The sequence below is a fragment of the Alosa alosa genome, chromosome 16 (assembly GCF_017589495.1).
Source record: "Alosa alosa isolate M-15738 ecotype Scorff River chromosome 16, AALO_Geno_1.1, whole genome shotgun sequence".
Lineage (NCBI taxonomy): Eukaryota > Metazoa > Chordata > Actinopteri > Clupeiformes > Clupeidae > Alosa > Alosa alosa.
Window position 1 is genome coordinate 31,638,457 of NC_063204.1, and position 20,446 is coordinate 31,658,902.

The 20,446-nt window shown below is 39.4% G+C and overlaps 1 protein-coding gene across 3 annotated transcripts in view; it reads right to left on the bottom strand.

The window, feature by feature from the left end:
• Window positions 1–10,033: 10,033 nt before the first annotated feature.
• Window positions 10,034–20,446, bottom strand: part of fars2 (phenylalanyl-tRNA synthetase 2, mitochondrial) — an 86,416-nt gene continuing 76,003 nt past the window's right edge. For all 3 annotated transcript variants that reach the window (XM_048266174.1, XM_048266176.1, XM_048266177.1), the window contains one exon: window positions 10,034–10,649. In XM_048266174.1, the coding sequence (XP_048122131.1) occupies window positions 10,613–10,649 (37 nt within the window). In that variant the 3' untranslated portion in view covers window positions 10,034–10,612. The remainder of the gene's footprint in view (window positions 10,650–20,446) is intronic.

Here is a 20,446-nt window from a genome sequence, read left to right on the forward strand (position 1 = left end):
AGCATACAGGCACATTTTTGCGCGCGCATGCAGAATCCTAGAGAGATTATGTTTTATTATTAACTAACCCTCCTTTTTCTTATTGATTGAATGAACAAGGGAGTTTGTTAGCCTCCTTGAGAACAACCTGTCTTTAGATGACAATTTTAGTAGTCTACGTGGAAATAGCGTAGGCCTATTCGCAAGGCCGTAGCCAGGACTCTTCAAATACCGAGGTCAGGGGCGTCGCTAGCCATTTTGGGCACCCCAAAACGCTAGGAGGTTATCCTTCACAACATTAATTATTCATCCTATATAACATTGATATAGCTTCGGTTTCAATGCAGATTAGCTAACTGCATCTCCACTGAATTTCAACATAACATTTTCATTACAGGTTAGCATCTCATTGAGTCCTATAGGCTATAGGCCTACATCTTTATTGTATTCAACCATTAGGCCTACATTTCTCACCTTCCCTGCTTCTCTTTGTCTGCTCAACTTCTGCTGGCTTTCCAACCGTTAACTTTGTGACAGCCTTTGGTCAGGCAAATTAAGATTAGCCTAGGCTACTGGCAGAAATTAACAAGACGTCAAGTTTATTTTGAAGTTCATGTGAGCTGCGTTGCGTTCGACACACATCACACTATAAATTAAACGAAACTTGAAGAAAAAAATACCGAGGACATGACGGTGTCCTATGGTAGCTAGCCTATACGGCCATGCCTATTCGGCAAAATTATAGGCCTAGACTGAATGGACACTTTCAAGTTCTCCAATAGGTTAGGCTACCGGTATTCGACCATATTGTCTAATATAACAGGAGCCGTCTAAAAGGCCAGATTGGCCTACATATCTTTGACGTGTAATTTCTGTTACTGACTAATAGATGCTGACGCAGCCTGTTAAACAATCAACACGTAGCCTATAGCGAGCTCACGCAAAACTAAAATTTTCGCAGATAATCACAAAAAATGTACAGGGGCTCGTTTCTAGAAAAGTTAGCAACGACTTAGCTCAACCACCGTGGTACGGCGCAACTTGCTACCAAACAACGACATTGCTACACCTGTTTCAAGCATCGTAGCCTACCTGTGTCGCAATTCGCTACCTCCGGCGTTTGAACACCAGTTCCAACAACGTTGTTGATGATGCAGCGATACATATCATTGTTGGAGACACTGGCAACGTGTAATACCCTACCCCCTAGAAATTCTCTGCCACGGCCTATGTCGACATTTTCATTTAAAACGAGTGATTAATGCTGGCATTGTCATTGCCATTAGCAAAAACCTAAACCTATTGCAAGCATAGGCCTATCAAACACCTGACTTAAGCCGACCAATATGTGTCATTATTTGTGTTAAATATCTATGTTGGAAAAAAATATATAGCCTACACAAATTTCAAGGTAGGATATTGCAAGTTTTGTTAACAATCTCGTGGCTTAACGGCAGCGCGTCGGCGCTCTGCGCACTCGACCGGAGTTATTCTATCCCTCATTTTCACTTCATTTCATTTTCACAAGAGTAGGCCTACGAGACACAACAATATGTTTTGACAATAAATATTTATGCATATAGTTACTCTGCATCTAGAGACCAATAGGTACATGACATCAGTCAAAAACAATTGAATCCACGTGTCACACTAGTTAACCTGCAGGTAGCGAGAAGCAAGAGGACAATCTCACTTCATAAGAAAATCGAACCTACAGTGCAACGCTGGGACAAGTCACCTGCTTTAGCCACTACACCATTAGATTTATAGGGTTCTATCTACGTTCTGAGTAGTTCTGAGATATTGAGCTTCAAAGTCTTAGAATTCCATAGAGTTATACTGCTAAGTGAAACAAACCTCTTCAGATATAATGTCCAAAAATGCATACAACTACAAGAAACACCTCACCTCATCTTCTTAAGGTGTGACAGAATAAGAATATGTAAATTACTCAATTTTGACAAAAATGTCAGATAGAACCTTATAATTCTAAGGGGACGTATCACTGTGCTGATTTTAGTAGGGGAGTCAGTCTCTTAATGAAAATAAAGCTACAGGATAGATCAATCATTGAGTCAGAAGATAAACATCTATTTCGTTTTTGGTTAGGCTGTTGTGATTTTTGGTTAAGCGCTGCAGACACCATCTGGAACTACCAAGGAACGACACGAGTGCGACTGCCCAGGGGCCGTAGTTCAAACGACCAAACTTTGCGTCCATGTTTGCGATTGAGAGTTCATGAGGAAAACATTATCTCTAGAATGAGGTTTGGGCATATAGACCAGTGACAATGGCCCCAAATTTTTGAGAGACCCCTACCAGAGGTAGAACTAAATGCAACAATGTTTTTTCCTCATCTCTAAGGTCTTCCATAAATGAAATGGATTCTTGGCTAAACATATTTTACTGCTAAGATTGTTAAATTAACAGATATTGTTATACACCCCAAAACCAAAAAAGGACTAAAATATGGCCTGTCCATATTGGAGTTAAGGCATATAAATTACTGCAGATAAATCACACAAGCTCTGAGAGCTTTGAAACTTGGCATGTTTGTAGTCAGGGAGTTGCTTTACCTACTAGAAAAGGAAGATGTGAATATCTTGATGTATAGAATGAATAGATATGTAAATACATACCTATAATAAGCGGACATGCAAAAAATTAATATCTATGCAGAATGTTTTCATTTACTTTGTGGCTGCTTTACCAGGGATTATCGTAGAAACATGATGGCTTGTGGGAAAGGTGTGGTTGTACTGAATCCCAACAATACCAAATGTGTAAATATAGTATGACAAATTAGGGTGTTCTGTCACTCAATGTACATGAGGTGTCCAAAATGAAAGAAAAAGAAAAAAAAAACACTGGCAAAATCTCAGGTCCAAATCACATTATCAGTGGTGAAAAGAATGTTGACAAATTCATTGTTACTGCTAGGTAAGTTACATGAGGTAAGTGCTGATCTATATTTACCATATGAATTCATTTCATAAATGGGAGACCTTAGAGATGAGGAAAAACATTGTTGAGTTTAGTTCTACTATAGGGGTATCTCAAATACTAAAGGGGTATCTCAAAAACTAAAGCCCTTTTTGACCATTTGTCACTAGCCTAATACTGGTTTGGCCAGTACTTTATTTCTTTTAAAAAAGCATGCTGATGGAATGTGTAGCATATGTGATGCTGCTGAGATTGTAGAGAATGTTATAGAATACTGTAATAAGTTTAACCAGGAGAGACAGCAACTCATCCAGGAGCTAGAAAGTGAACCAATAAAAGCAATTCTTCAGAAAAAAATCAGGCGAGTTTGTTTTAGGTTTTTGTTTCACTTCTTGGAAGAAACTGGTCTGATTAGAAGAATATAGTAATTCCTTTCCTTATTTCTTTTTTTATTAGCTATTATTAGGCTTTAAATATATCCAGACTCACACTCCATTTCGGTATGTGGCGGTAATGCTTCCAAAAGTCGTTTGCCAACCGCCATTAAAAAGAAAAGAAGAAGAAGAAGAAGAAGAGGCGATTGAGAGTTCGAACTACCCTTTCTAGAAACACCAAATCCAGGAACGACGGAGTGAACTACAAAGGTTGCGACGCAAGTTAGCCAACAAATTGCGTTAAATTACATTTGATAGCAACAAAAATAATAGTCTAGATGGAAATAGGGGTCCACCCGCACCCCTCGGCTTTTTTTTTATGCCACCTGATTTTTTTTAATCCTTAAAATGTCTATTTTCAGAATCTGCCAGGTACCAAGCTGAAATAATGTCCCAAAGGCTTCATTTTTAACCCTTTGCTGCACCCGACCTGAACCCGAAAAATCAAAAAAACGATATAGAAAGTGGCATAACATTTGAAGTAAACAACATACAGAGACAAATGAACACATTTTCCCATACAATTCTGACCCCAGGAATTGAATGGAATGGTTATTTTTGACATTTGACAACATATTCACCCTATTTCTGGACAAAAATAGCAAAACATGGCTAAAGATGTGTAGAGGATCAACTTTTTTTTTTCAACCACATAGGGTGATTTTTTTTCACAACCTGTTATTTCTTTATCATTCAAGTGTCTTTTTAAGATTAAATTGCGTACCAAGCAGAAATAATGTCCAAAATGCTTTATTTTTAACCATTTGCACCAAACTTGTGTAGCCTAAACCAGACATACCTAGGCCTAGCCAAATTAATCCTGGCTGTAGATAAAGCAGGTTATGAATTTCCCAATATTTTGCCATATTAAGGTTGAATATCAATTGAAATACCATTGAAATCACGTTGATCTTTAGTTTGGTTGTAATTTCAACATTGTTTTAATATTCATTACAGTGCATGCACTGTACTGTTCTTCCTAGGCAACTTCTTATTATTACAGTGCATGAAAATGCACTGTACTGTTCTTCCTAGGCAACACCTTCTTCTTATTACAGTGCATGAAAATGCACTGTACTGTTCTTCCTAGGCAACAACAACTTCTTATTACAGTGCATGAAAACAATCAACAACTATCTACATTCAGCTTTTAAACAGTCTACTTTTAAACTATCAACTTTTATTAAGCTATGCAACCACCATGTCTATCCTAGCATCACCGTAATAACCATCTCTGTATTATCTGTTTTAACTATACATGATATTTTACATCACAACTTTAGCATTTTCATGCACTGGTAATTCCTTGGAATTGCATTTCTAGTTATTATTATTCCGCTTACCACTTTTTCCGTACGCAATTTCTCTTGAACAGTTTAACTTAGAAACTTCATTCAAACTTTGTAACGTAGGTATTCAAACGGACCAAGCTGCTATGTCTTTTCAACTTTGAAACTTTTATACTTTTTAAACTATTAAAGAAAAACCTTTTAAAAATCCCCATAGACTTAACATTGCCGATTATGACATCATAATACGGCCATTAAGCAATTAGAATCCTATGGCAGGTGTTCAGGCCACCTGCAGCCTCAGGCTTTAAGCATACAATCTGGATCAATTTAGACTACACATCCTATTCAACTGTTTCCAAAACTGTTTCAATATAAAAGTCCTCACTACAATAATCCACTGTTAAACAATGTAACCCATTAAACTACTGAACTTTTTACATTCAACTTTTAAACGGTCTACTTTTAAACTATTATTAAACTATCTATTAAACTAGCTGTCTATCAACAACTTTTAACTTGTCATTAACTATGTCAACACCTACCCACTGTAGCTAGTTAGCATGGTTAGCATGTTAGCATTGTTAACATGCTAGTTAGCATAGTTAGCATAACTACTAAAAATGATTAGCTAAGTCGATTAGCTAAGTTAGCTAAGTCACATGGTTAGCATAGTTGGCATTTTAACATTGTTAGCATGCTAGTTAGCATAACTACTAAAAATGATAAGCTAAGTTAGCTAAGTCACATGGTTAGCATAGTTAACATTGTTAGCATGCTAGTTAGCATTGTTAAGTAACTTGGTTAGCATTATTATCTTTGTTAACATAGTTAACATATTATCAACTATCTACCTAAATAATTTAACCATTTAAACTATCCACCTATTTAACTGTTCAGTCATTCCAACTATATTAAACCTCATCTACCTAGCAACCAATTTAGTTTGTTTTTACTCTGTATAATATTTTACATCATATTTTTGCATTTTCATGCACCGTATTTCCTTCAGGAAATGCTTTTCTAGTTTTAGTTGAAATACCATTGGAATCCCGTTGATCTGTAGTTAGAATTTCAACGTTGCTTCAATATTAATGAAGGGTGCAAAAGTGATGTAGAATCAATGTTGCAGTGCGACTGATTCAATGATCTAACGTTGACAAAGTAATGTTGATTTTTGGGCTTTTTAATGCCTTTAACTTGATAGGACAGTTGAGAATGACAGAAAGTGAGAGGGAGAGAGAGTCAGGGTGGGACCACGGGGCGGGAAACGAACCCGGGTCGCCGGCGTACAGTGCAGGTGCCCCAGCCAGTTGCGCCACGGCTGGGGCTGACCAAGTAATGTTGATTTAACATAGATTCAATGACTATGATGATTCAATGTTATCTGGGTGCAGAATAAGCAGTCATCAATACCAACTGAAAGCCCCATTTTGCAGGTAGCCTATTGCATTGCATACAATTAGGCTTTCTCTGAACTACATTTTCCAAAGGCCAGCTTTTCGTGCGTCACAACTTCAGAACGGCTTGACGTATCAAGTCAAGTCAAGTCGGCTTTATTGTCAATTTCTTTACATGCACTGGTCATACAAAGAATTGAAATTTTGTTTCTTACTTTCCCATGCAGACATAGACATACTTTACATACTTTAGACATAGACATAGCTATAGACAATAAAAAATAAAAATATACAGACATACCACATACAGACATTAAAGTGCGAGACTGAAATATAGAACATATATCAAAATGTAGAAATATAGAACATATATCTAAAAAATAGAGGTAGTTGTGTTGTATATTTACATAGTCCTAGCGTAACCTTCTGACAGAGTAGTAGTAGCAGCAGCATTGTGGCAGAGTGATAAATAACATTGATAACATTTACATGAAGTTTAAACTTGTGCTTGTATGTACTGTATATTTATATTGATATGCAGTCATTTCAAGTATATCAGGCTTGATATGAAGCAGCAACACGTTAGACTGCGCAGTCACAGTGCAGTTCCACAGGGCGGTCCTGGGGGGGTGTTGGGAGGGTTAGGGTAGACAGGATCCTAGGTTCCTGGCTGGCTGGTGGGTGGGGGGGCTGTCAGTGATGGGAGAGTGGGTAGAGTGTTCAGCATCCTGATTGCTTGGTGGATGAAGCTACTTGCAAGTCTGGTGGTGTGGGAGCGGAGGCTCCTGGACCTCTTTCCAGAGGGCAGGAGGCTGAACAGTTCGTGTGCAGGGTGGGTTGTGTCCTTGACAATCATTAGTGCTTTGCGGGTGAGGCGGGTGGTGTAAATGTCCTGCAGGGAGGGGAGTGGTGCTCCAATGATCCTCTTAGCTGTGTTAACAATGCGCTGGAGGGTCTTCCTGTTCTGATCTGTGCAGCTTCCGCCCCACACTGTGATGCAGCTGGACACAATGCTCTCGATGGTCCCTCTGTAGAATGTGGTCATGACGGGAGGCGTGGCACTTGCCTTCTTCAATTTGCGCAAGAAGTAGAGGCGCTGCTGGGCTTTCTTTGCCAGTGATGCTGTGTTGGTGGTCCAGGAGAGGTCGTCGCTTCAAATGTGGTATGAACAATTGTATGGACTCAATGATGAAGTCAAATGTCAAGGTCAAACCCACCTTGAGTGTGATATCTCAAGAACGAGGGTTTGTATGAACTCAAAGATTAAGTGATTCAATGTTTTTTTTTTTAGGAATCTCCCCACCAACATTAAGCCAGCAGCTTTTCATCCACTATTGTAATTCCGGCATTGCATTTCTAGTTATTATTATAACCTTTTCTTTTCAAAAATGAATGCAGCTCTAACCGCTTAACGCACAGACATGTTGAAATAACTGTTGTGTAGGTCTGGAATTGGGCAAGAGAGTTATCATTTCAGATTTCTTGAAAAGTTTAGACTAGAACTTAAGTACTATATACTATATAGAAATAAGGGATTAAAAACGTATTTTTCTCTCTATGACATCACAAAGGGGGCTCATTTAGAAGGGTCGTAAAGTAATCCGGTGCGGGTCCACCTGCATACAATCTGGCACTCCCTTAACTAGTCCTACACATCCTGTAATTAATCGCTTTTGACCACGCTGCTTTCACACTGCTCAATTCTCGTCAAGAAAGTTTACGTTCTTGGTGTCTGCTTCGTCAACAAACTACGACGAAACGGACGTTTTCCTACCACACCCAATGAAGTTACAATTAATTTGTGTTTGTTATTCAAATGGAGTATGTGAAGTCTGTTTTTAACGACTCGCCTAGTAATCAAGTAAGCAAGCAAGCTGGCTGTCATCGATTAGCAACAAACTCGTAGCTACTACGTCTAGAGAGTACGTTTCCCATTATTTCCTAATATTTTGTCAGATTAATAGTGGGTTACTGAGGTTAGCATTAGGGCTGTAACGATATGCGATTCGAAAGTTAGCATCATTAGCATGCTGAACATATTTGTTTAAAACTCTTGCATTCAAGTTGACTGATCATCTCAATACCAATGTTTCCCAAAAGGGCCTGTCCCAAGGAGAACAGTAATTACCTTAAAACACACATGGGGAAACTGAACAGTCCAACCAGTAGACTATGGTAAGCTAGCCAATTATACTTTGTTTACAATATTCCCAGGCTTCAACAACCAGACAGCTGAATTAAAGAGGTAGAGTTGTAATATAAATAGTAGGCTATAGGCTAATCTGCATAAAGTGTGCTGTCATAAATATCAGAAATGCAGTATTCTCTCTTTTTATATCAGGATATAAAATAGAACAGATATATTATATTTTAAATTATATTCTAATCCTCTGGTGTTCCAATGTTATTTAATAAAATGTCTAGCCCCCCGCCCCCCTCTCCAAAAAAAATATAAAAAATCGAGGTTTGTATTGAACTGTGGGTCAAAAATCGTGATACAAACCGAATCGTGACGTTGGTGTATCGTTACAGCCCTAGTTACCATACAATTTAGATTTAGAATGTTGGGGGGAGGTGGGGGGGCACTGCAATTGTCCCGCCTGCGGGACACCCACAGTGTGTTAATTAACTGCTCGCGAGTCCCCGTGTTCATATCCTTTTTAAAAAATCATTGTTTTTTCACAACAATCACGCTGTTAAATAAAGTTAAAATGGTTGGATAGTATAAATCAGATGGTTTAGGTACTAGCCTATGACTGTAATGTAAAGTAACTGAGAAGTCAAGGGGAGTGAGTGAAGAGTCATCTGTAACATGATGGATACCTCTTAACCGTCCTGCAGGCAAGCAGTGCACTGTAGTCCACTTCATGTTTGCTGTAGCATTTTGGTAGCAAAATCTTCATTTTTACGAAAACAAGACTACAGTTAACAAAACTTACACATACCTGCCTGAGCTGCTTTTTATGTAGCCTATATTTAAACTTATTTTCATTTTCTATATGTTTTCCCTTTTTTGTACTGTATGTTGTCTGTCCATCTGTCTATGTCTGGTGAGCCAAAGACAAATGTCCACTATGGTGTAGGCAGGCCTACATTAAAGATTTATTGTAGGCTATTCTATTCTATTCCACGATGCGTAACGTTAGAAATGTAGAGATGGAGGAATGCTTTTTTCAAGTAGCCTATATTAAGAATTCCACAGAAAAAATATAGCGCTCTCACAAAACTCATTTGGAAAAGAAAGGATATAATGTGATGTCATGGTCTTATCGCCCTCTCATGGTGAATAGCACAGATGATTAGCACGGATGATTGTTCTTCTTTGTCAATCGGACCATCGTCAAAATGAAACACCATTGTGACAAGTGTGAAAATAGCTGTCTGGATATGCATATAAATATGCATATGCACTGAAATAACTGAACATAATTGAACATAACCTGAACAAAACCTACCCTCTACCTGGTTCAGTTCAGAGCCTGTTACCATAGTTACTTATATAGCCTGATAATTTTTGAATGTTTTGGAACTGAAATCCCAGGTTTACCACTTACTCTGGGTTAACATACCCAGTTAACCAGTTACCCAATGGAACAGTGTGCCTTCCCCCCAACATTCTAAATCAATTTTATGCATCATATTATATTGTTATGTAGCATAGTATATTATACACCATTTGAAAGCTTGGACTTTTGGGGATACATATATGACAACCTTTTTCATGCACAATCTGTATGGTGCTTTACATTATCAGATTAATCAAACTATGTCTCACTTAAATTTGATAAAAAAAATGCCCCCCTCCCCCTCCTCCGCTTTTGGTGCTTCCCTACTTTCAGCTGCAGTGCAATAAGTAGATGCCACATATTGGGTCTTGACATATTCACAGGAATCCCTAGAAATGGAATATTTGTCGCCGGCCTCAACAAGGGGCCGGCCCAGTACCCAATGACGATCCCAGATACACACACACAACACAGAGACGAAGTTTACCAAAGTACAAATACAAGTTTATTTATCAGTTCTTCTAAAAACACACAAGGCAGCCTGCTGGGCGAATATGGGCAGTGTATAGGAGGACTACACTCAGGGTCAGCTATCACTATAAGTCACCCTGGTGAATATGACAAACCCCGTTACTGGAACACGTCAAGCCGTAACACAACACACACAAGATATGGATAATGTCAATAACACAGCACTCAATAAAAGTCATAAATATCAATCACGTGGAGCACACATTAATAATGGACCCGTATTGCACAATCCCCCCTACAACGTTTCCCCTTCAACCCAATGGTTCTGCCACTGAATGCCTCAATACGGAGACTTAAGTACACACAACAAATAGGACAATATGAAAAAAGAAAGCAAATAATATTGTCCGTTGGCCGGGGCCCTACCCGGCCAAAAAAAAACAAAAAGATGGTCCCACTAGAAATGCTTATGCAGGGCACTGGCGCTTTAAGGGTCAGTCTCACCAGGGCAGGGAAATAGAGTTGAACCGCGGCGGCCCGGTGCCTACAGTCGCGTCACAGCAATGCGAACGGTGCGTGATGACGTCACCTCAGTCCCAGATGCGGAAGTGCACGGACGAGCTCCAGCTGGAAGTGGAGAACAACAACAACGGATCAGAACACAATGTGCATGTTTGTGGGCAGCTGTGGCCTATTGGTTAGCGCTTCGGACTTGTAACCGGAGGGTTGCCGGTTCGAACCCCGACCAGTAGGCACTGCTGAAGTGCCCTTGAGCAAGGCACCTAAACCCTCACTGCTCCCCGAGCGCCGCTGTTGTTGCAGGCAGCTCACTGCGCCGGGATTAGTGTGTGCTTCACCTCACTGTGTTCACTGTGTGCTGAGTGTGTTTCACTAATTCACGAATTGGGATAAATGCAGAGACCAAATTTCCCTCACAGGATCAAAAGAGTATATATACTTATACTTATATTATATATATATACTATAAGTATATAGTATATATATATATATATACTTATATTATATACTATACTTCACATACAGAATAATACATGTTAAGCTCCTATTGGCGTCCACTGTGCATGTTCGCATACAGAATAATACATGTTAAGCTCCTATTGGCGTCCACCGTGTCCATAACATCATGAGTCTACATACTATCATAATGTCAATCCCTCCCCCACAGGTAATAGCAATCTCTCCATATTAAGCACCCCCAACTCCAGTTACACAAGCAGTCCACAGTCATACCCAAAAACAGCACAAACCATAAACCCCAGGCGACATATTCATGTTGTTTTATCCAATATTAGTTGTGCAGATGTATAGTCCATCTTATACACACCCATTGAAGCAACAAAGAAATTGCAAAAAAAAGAGACTTTTGTGTAATTATTACATATTTTGTGTAGTCATTCTATATCAGAACCCCTGACATACAGTCCAAATAGTCTACAAAAAAACCTCAGAGTGTTACCTTTCATTTGAGACCAGGATTATTCTTCTACACCAAGAGGTTGCCACACAGTAAGCCTTTTATTGTCAGTATGCAAAACGCATGAGCATACCTTGGCAAATAATGGTCCAAAGCATCATTTTTTATTCTATATTGATCTACTTTTGCACACAGCTTCACAAGACCTGGTGCTAGGGCTCAGTTGTGTTTCTAAGTCATCTCAAGTGACCTAGAGGGCTGAAATGTGGTCAGTTCAGAGGTACTTGTTATCCGGCAGAAATTTAGAACAGTATTCTAGCCTCTGTACCTCTGTGTCAGTACTTCCCACAGTTATTCTGATTGTTCCCTAAGAAACTACAAGGTCTCGCAGCTTTCTAAAGAGACCAAGCATTTGATGGTAGGCCAAACTAGGTGGGAACAGTGGCCTCTGAAGTAGGGACAGTGAAATTTCGAGGGGGAAAAGTCTAAAAATACCCATCCCATATGAAGTTCAGTTCAGAGCCTATGTTACCATAGTGACTTACATAGCCATAGTTTTGGAACTGAAATCCCAGGTTTATCGCTTACTCTGGGTTAACATACCCAGTTAAGCCAGTAAACCTGCTTTCTGGAATACCCCCTAGGGGACTACCACACTAATGGTTTATGATATAGGCCTTTTGCTGCCACCAGAATGATGTTGATGTTCTTACATGGACATACTCAAATACACACAATAGTGTTTACCAGACATATTGTAAGGGACTGTTTGTTATTTATTGAAGGGGCCACCGGAGGGATTTTGAGTGCTTCAGTCAAAAGTTGCCTGGCCCTCCCTTGCCTGCTAGAAATTGTTCAATGACACTCCGACAGAATTGTCAAAAAAGACATGACCCTTCCCTGCCAATTGTCGCCGTCTTCCGCCCGCGCTGCTTTGTGCCACGAAGACACACTGTGATAACATTCTTAAATCAATCTTTCCCGGGAGCTTTAATGCTACCAGTCCTTCCTTTTCAAATGTGTTGCACCTGTTTGCACAATTTCACAAATAATCATATGTGATTAATAATGTGACAAATAATCCCTGTGCATGGGGACCGAAACTGTGTTTCTGTGTTTATCACATATTTTAACTTTCCCCCGCTGTCTTGCCGTTTTAATATTTTCCCGTAGAATATCCCATATTTTAATACTCTCATAACATTAGCCCTGTCATCGGGCCTGTCTCTGTTTTGCCCTGTTGCTACCCCCTTGCCCTTCCAACGAAACAGATGTCTTCAAATCATCGTTTTCCTTGCTTGAAGGCGAAGGTTTAACGGCGTGATTGTCGTGAGAGCACGATTCATTGGCGCTTGCATGTTCGGCCGTATGTCTACGTGCGCACCTGCCTACCATCAGGCTACTCAGCTACTAGAGAAAGAATTTCCCCTGTTTGTTCCCTCCAAGTTGACCTACCATAACTTACCAACTCTGCACTGTAGACCCTAAAGTGGCTATTTATATTTTTCTGTGAAATAAGCAAATGTATTTGTTCAACTTTATGAAGCAGAATTACGCACTAGGCTACTTTACACATTTTTGTTTGTGCAGGAGAGAGAATGACAGCGATTAACAAATTGCACTTGTTGCTGTTTACCAATAAATACTATATATTTTTGCAAACAACAAAAACAGAAAGGATGGAGACAGCAAAGCTAGAGATTGGGCAGGAACAAGGTCAATTGGTAGATATGCTTGTCAAAACGTTAGGAGCTGGATGTGGATGCATGAAGCACAAGTATGCTTTACTAATATTAAGCATGCACGCTGTTTAACGTTACACGGTATACTAAAAGTAAGCCGAAGGTAAATGTAGCCTTTTTAGGGCTGTGTAAAGTTGACCAAATTACTGTAATATAGGCTGTTAGGCGTGAATAAAGTAGGCTACTTTGTTGCTACAACCCTTCTGACGTTAATGGGGACGATGTTGACATTTTCCCGTATTTTGGGTGAGAAACCCAGGGCATCTCCCTTATTTTCAATGTTCAATGTTGACAGCTATGGAACGAAAGAGAACGTAATATGGTGCCAGAAATCACATTCCCTCTAGAACCTTTGCTAGTGCCTATGTCCCTCAGTCTCCATTGAGTCTCTATGAAAGCTGCAGCGCGAGGCCTTTATCTTGCTACTCTGCAAGAAAGAAGGAAATGAGGGGTAAACGTGGTGTGCAGAGAGGGGTGCCCGAAGTGTGAAGACTGAGACTGAGAGCTTAATGGAAAAATATGCACCTAGGTCACTTTGAAATGGTCATGGTATTTTACACACCAACACAAGTTAACTTCACAGCAAGTCTATAACCATATAATCTTGAGACTACACAACCTCATCGTACCTGAACTGCCTAATATACAGTATATCTCTTTATATCCAGAGCCGGACAGTAACGGAGTACATTTACTTGAGTACAGTACTTGAGTACAATTTTGAGGGATCTGTACTTTACTCGAGTATCATTTTTGGGGTGACTTTACTCAAGTACATTTGAGAGGCAAATATTGTACTCTTTACTCCACTACATTTCTATCCATAACCGTGAGTACCCGTTACTTAGAAAAATTTGTTGTTTCCCTCTGAAACGTGATTGGATTGTGCAGGCGCCACTGATTGAGACAGCCTATCAGCAATCATCTTCAGCTTTCCGCCAAAGTCAACTCCATGGTCAGATTTAGATAAGAGACGAAGCCATAGACGAAACAATGGATGAAGACACAGCAGGTCCATCCCGGGAACCTGAGGCCCCACCTCGCCAGACTATTTAAATTTTCTGAACAAGTTAATGATAGTTTTCACTTCAAGTGTTTCAATTACAAAATAGTATTTTGTATTTGAAATACATATTTTAAATACATGTATTAGAAATACTGCCCATCCCTGGCAACATGGTGAAAAGATGAAAATGACTTGATTCAATTCCTTTTACATTCTCCAAGGTATTAACATTAACATTTTTCCTAACTCCATGTCGGACGTTTCTGTACATAAATGTGAGCACTAGTAACTAGTAACTAAATGTGGCAGTAGTAATGCAATATTTAGAAAATATAGGCTACTCGTGTACTCTTGATACTCAAGTACTTTTAAAAACAAGTACTTCAGTACTTTTACTAAAGTAGACATTTGACTGTTGTACTTTTACTTGTACTTGAGTAAAATTTAGCAAAGGGTATCTGTACTTTTACTCAAGTAATGATGCTGTGTACTCTGTCCGCCTCTGTTTATATCAGAGCCATGTCTTCAGGCTACCAGTGAAATATATTGGAATTTCAGTAACGTTAACATAACATGATGAGTTTTAAGGCTAAGTTTGCGTTTACCAAAAGAGCTTGCTTTATTGAGTGTTAACAGTTGATTTTCCAGCACAGATCAGCAAGAAAATGGCCACTTCAGTTTCCATCAACCCTGTGCTCTGCTGTAGGTTGTTAGCTTAGTTAATTATTGCCCACCTGCGACTGATATACTAGGCTATACAACATCACAGTCACCGTTTGTTTCCCCGTATTTTAAGAAAAGAACAATGAATATTGCACATAATGTGGTACTTCTGTTCTGTGTCTTGATTACCTTAAACACAGTACAGCTACTCTTCATGGTGCTTCAAACTGCAGTGGAAAGCTGAATTACACATATTGGTCCAGGATCTTTGAATTCATCATCATTAAAAGCAGAGAAACAGAGAGAAGTGAAAACCGAAAAAAAGAGAAGCCAATTAGGAAATGTGAGGAAACAGAAAAAGAACAAAATAGCTAGGGGCAACTAGACATGGTTCTGTCCAGAGTTGTATGTTCTGTTTTATGGAGTCCATACATGCTTTCAAGGTCCAATGTGGACTTTCATTTTTAGTTTAAAACCTTAAATTTACATTAAATGACCTTCAGACTATCATGGTCAATGGTTTATTTATTGGACGTATTTATTATAGCTTTTACTGATAAAATGTCTGTCATCACAGTTTGCTCAGTGTCAGCATTAAGTACTGTATACCTGTCATTCAGTCTCCATTTCACCATTTTCACAGTGCCGAAGATCAGAAATGTTTCCTCATATCCGATTAAGCATTCTGTATTTACGACGGAGTATTAGGGCCACGCATGAAGAAAAAAATATTTTTGCCATGGCAAGATTAAACTCGACATTTCGAGAATAAAGTTGAAATATTATATCTACTTTAATCTCGACGTGTCGACTTTAAAGTCGACATGCCGACATTAAACTCAAAATATAGTTTAAACATAGCCTACAGTTTAAGCTATGTAGCCTACACTAACACACAATATGTGACATGAATAATAGGCCTACTTCAAATATGTGTTATTTCAGATAGATTGCTAGATTGCTGATAGATTCAGATAGATTGCGTCTTGTCTGTTAACAACTCATTGCCATCATCGTGAAGCGTGTCTCGCGGTTATGTAAATACCATGCACTATGCCATATATAGCTAGAATAATACATGTTTCCAATGATATAATGTTTCTATAAAACAAAATGTTATTTCACTCTGTTTTTACTTGGGTATAGGCCACCGCACATCCAAAAAACTGCCCTTCATGACCCAAAGGCCGTCACTCTCATTTTTCTAAAACTGCTATTCCATGTCTCCTGCATAAAATAAAGTAGGCTATAAACATAGATATGTGTGCATTTACTTAGAATACATGGGGTTGCCTGGCCGTCCATAGACATTCAGCATAGCTGGCTGTTTTGCATCCATTACAAACAAACATGCAATGTGAAAGTCTGGGATTGGGGAGAGCACTTATGCCTAGTCTGTGCATAGATTGGGGAGAGCACGTAACCTATACCTATTCTAGTGCATGTCAAACCTTTAGATGAAAAACACTCTTTAATAATAGGCCTACAATAAATAAATAAACTGCTGTTTGCTTTTGACCATCGCATCGCCTGTAACTCCGTGATAAAAGGACGTAACAGGGAAGTATTTGGCTGAGCAACGAAAGGTTAATATGTTTTATGTTTTGTCCACATGATGTAGCTATGTCTATCGTTGTTGCACTCGAAGAAAACTGGAATGTTTCATTCGTCCTCCTTTTCGATCGTCCCGGTGCCTAGGCCTACCCTACTTTGGAGCGGTTGTTCTCTCTCCACTTTACTTTCATGTTGAGTTTAATGTCGACACGTCGAGATTAAAGTCGACATGACATTTCAACTTTATTCTCGAAATGTCGAGTTTAATGTCGACATGGCGACTTTAATCTCGTCATGGCAAAAATATTTTTTTCTTCATGTGTGGCCCTAATACTCCGTTGTATGTATTTGTGCGAGGGTTGAAACATCTTAATTTTTTTTTTGTCTAGATATAAATGTCACAACTGTGCAGCCAGATCTACACAAACATTTTAAAGCCTGTGTTGCAGGTTAACCACCACTGATTAATGGGTAGGGGAGAACTGGCACAATTGTAACACTTTTTTATTTTTCCAGATCAAACTCGATTTTACACAAAGACGATAGACTTGAGAGCTTTGAAATTGGACCAGAACAGAGTCGTACATGTCTACTCCATGAAAGTTGAAACAGAATTAAAAAAATATGTTATAGTTTGTCAATAATTTAACTTAACAGCGACATGTACCTTTGTTACAACCTTGACGCAGCCATAAAAAAGTGCGGTACAGTTGTAACAGTATAGCGTCATGAATGTAACAGTGCTAATATCGTGAATCCTATAACATATTTTAACAGAAAACACTGCTGGCTTAAACAAAGAGCATCTGTTTTCATATAAAATCAACAAAAAAAGTCAAAATGTATGACTGTTAAAGCTAATTTATTGCATTATTGATTAGCCATTGCAGACCATATGTTACGGTGTTATGCTAGCTCACAATAACCTTTAAATATGCTTGTTTTGGCCATATCCACTTGATAAAACCAGTAAATATAGTTGATAAACTGCTTATTTCTTACATGTCTGAAGCATTTGATCCAACAGTGATATTTCAAGTTGCTGTGTTAACTTTAATTGGGTGATCGCGGCACAAAAATCATAATCCATAACTCGCAATCAGAATGTTCACGCATGCGCGATCAAATCAGTTCATTTTGCCATAGAGACAGGTGTTACAACTGACCCGCACAGGTCATGTTTTTCATTTAATTGCATTTGCTGTGACTATATAAATCAAATGGCACTAATGTTAAAGGATAATTCCGGTGTGATTTTGACCTAAAGTGTGTTGAAACATGATACCGAGTGTGAATGTATGTCTCATAGCTCACCTCGGCTTGTCCCCTGCACTCAGAAATCTGGCGCTAGTTAGCCAATGCTACCAACACAGTGTTTCGTTGTGGTGCCTCGGGCATCGGCCTAGCCATGCAAATAAATCACTGTTTTACACCATTTACGAGGCTGAAAGTAGCTTCATACTTCATTGGTAGACTTCCGAGGGCCTTGACATTTAAAACGGAGACATAGAGAACTTTGAAAAAGCACTGGTAGTTTATTTACAAGCTGATTTATACAGACAATACCTTAAGGAATTTTACCTTTCAACGGCATCTTGAATTTAGTCACGATAAGTCGAGCGACGAGTACGAACGAACAAGTATGATAAGGGATCCGATTCCAAAAATAATTCCGTGAAAATGCATGGATTCCAGTTGCTGCTACTGGAAGCAGCTGAATCAATGCATTTCCACTGAATTATTTTTGGAATCAAAAGTTGAATGAACGAGTACTTATGTCCTTTTGATTTCTTACAGGTTAGGTTGTTGTTGCACATAACACGGTAGCATTGTGCTAATGAATGACGTCATTGACACATTTGAAAGGCTTTTTAGAACAATTAAGTGACTTTAAAAAATATAATACTCAACCAAGTGTATTGTGGCTCTCTAAAAGAGAAAGAGCCGGAAACACATGGGACTCATAGCGCTGCCGCTGTCCTATTGCATGCAGAGGGAATTTGAAAGACAACTTATTATCCCGCCCCTCAGACTGAGCACTGCGAACGGTGAGTTTCCAGACCCTACATTTTAATGTGGGTCTGGCTCGTTAGGCTAAGCTACTGTACCATTGAACTCCATTCTGAGTTTGACGGACATAGTAACAATAACTAGGGGGCGTGGCTTTTGCGAACGGTCAATTGGGTGATAACGTCACGTTGGGGGCTACATGATCTGAAATGTAATAGATGAGAAGTTAGCTAAAATGATCGCGACTGATTTCCAACCATTCTCTATAGTAGAAGATCGTGGTTTCATTGAGTTTACGCATGCCCTCAATCCGATGTACGTACTCCCAAGTAGGAAGACGCTTTTCAACTCAACAGTACAACGGCTCTATGAAAGAGAGCACAGCGCAGTGAAGGACAGAGTGAGAAATGCAACAGCAGTGTGCCTGACCACTGACTGTTGGACTTCAAGGAATACCACCTCATTTATGTCTGTAACCTGTCATTATATTGAACATTACAAAACAGTGTCGTCTCTTCTAGAGTGTTTTGAATTCAGTGAAAGGCACACAGCCGAAAACCTTGCAGACGAACTTAATAGAGTGGCGAAAGAGTGGGAGGTTGACAAAAAAGTGGTTTGCTGTTCAAGCGATAATGCTGAAAACATCACAAAAGCAATCCGACTTCTGAAGTGGAGCCATCTTCCGTGTGTTGCACACACTATAAATTTAATAGTAAGAGATAGCCTAAAGGTGATGAAGTCCACCACTGATAAGTTAAAGGCAATAGTGGAGTTCTTTCACAAAAGCGCTGTGGCCGCGGAGAGACTGAAGTCAACCCAGAAGCAGATGGGGGTGCCTGTCCTTCGGCCCAAGCAGGACTGCGTCACCTGATGGAACTCCACTTTCCATATGTTGAAAAGGGCAGTGGAGTCAAAAGACGCCATCGTATCGACACTGGCTATCATGAATTCAAACATTGAGCTACTGACCCAAGAAGAATGGCTGGAGATAAAAGAGGCCTGTGCTGTTCTTGAGCCCTTCGACCAGGTGACTGTGGAGATCAGTGCGGACAGGTACAGTAGACGATTTATTTATGGAATTATGTATTTGTTTCTGTTTGTTCGAGAGACATTAGTGGGATATCCCAGAACATCCTCACTCTGTAATTTTTAAACAATAATCTGGTATTTTTAAAATCAAATTCAATCAATCAATCAATCAGATTTATTTATATAGGCCTAGCACGTTTAAACATGACACATTCAAGTGTATGAATGTGTAGCTTCTGCGCGTCACGAAACACAATTGAGACAATAGATTGACCATATTGGACAACTGCAAAGCCTTATCATATGCATGTTATTCATGACATGAAAAGTGGAACTTATACGAAAATGACAAATAGTCGGCTAAACATTTTAAACTTGCGCAAGACTGATGAACCCAGCATCGGTGCGTCGCATAGGCTAAACTAAAACACAAATTGAAGCAACAGCTTGACCATTGGGCAATCTTACCACAAAACCTTTCCATAGGCATGCAACGTTTATCACATAAAAAGTGGAATATGAACGCATTTCATCACACCTGACAATTAAACGGAGCTGCAGCTGTTCGCTGATTCCTGAGCTCCCAGCGCAGTGTTGATTTGCGCGTCTTTTTTAGATGGTGAGCGTAAACGACGGAAAGCCCTCTAATTGGACGGGCAAGACTGACAAGTAGACGGGCATAGGCCCGTCCAGGCCCGCCTGTGGCTACGCACATCATTACTAGATCCACGAACAGTAAACGTGCACTCCTACACTCAAAAACGTAACGCAGATAATCCATTAATCTGGACCAACAAATTTATTTACAGCAACAGCAAAACGATGGCCAAATCAAAAAGTAAACATAGCAGATGAATAGGCTAGGCTAGTAGCCTATTCTCCTGGCACAGTGGCCATTGAACCACAACCTGATAAACAATTAGTTGAAATAATAAAATAAACACATAGGCTACTCACCAGTTCAGAAGTTAACTTTCAGCTCAGC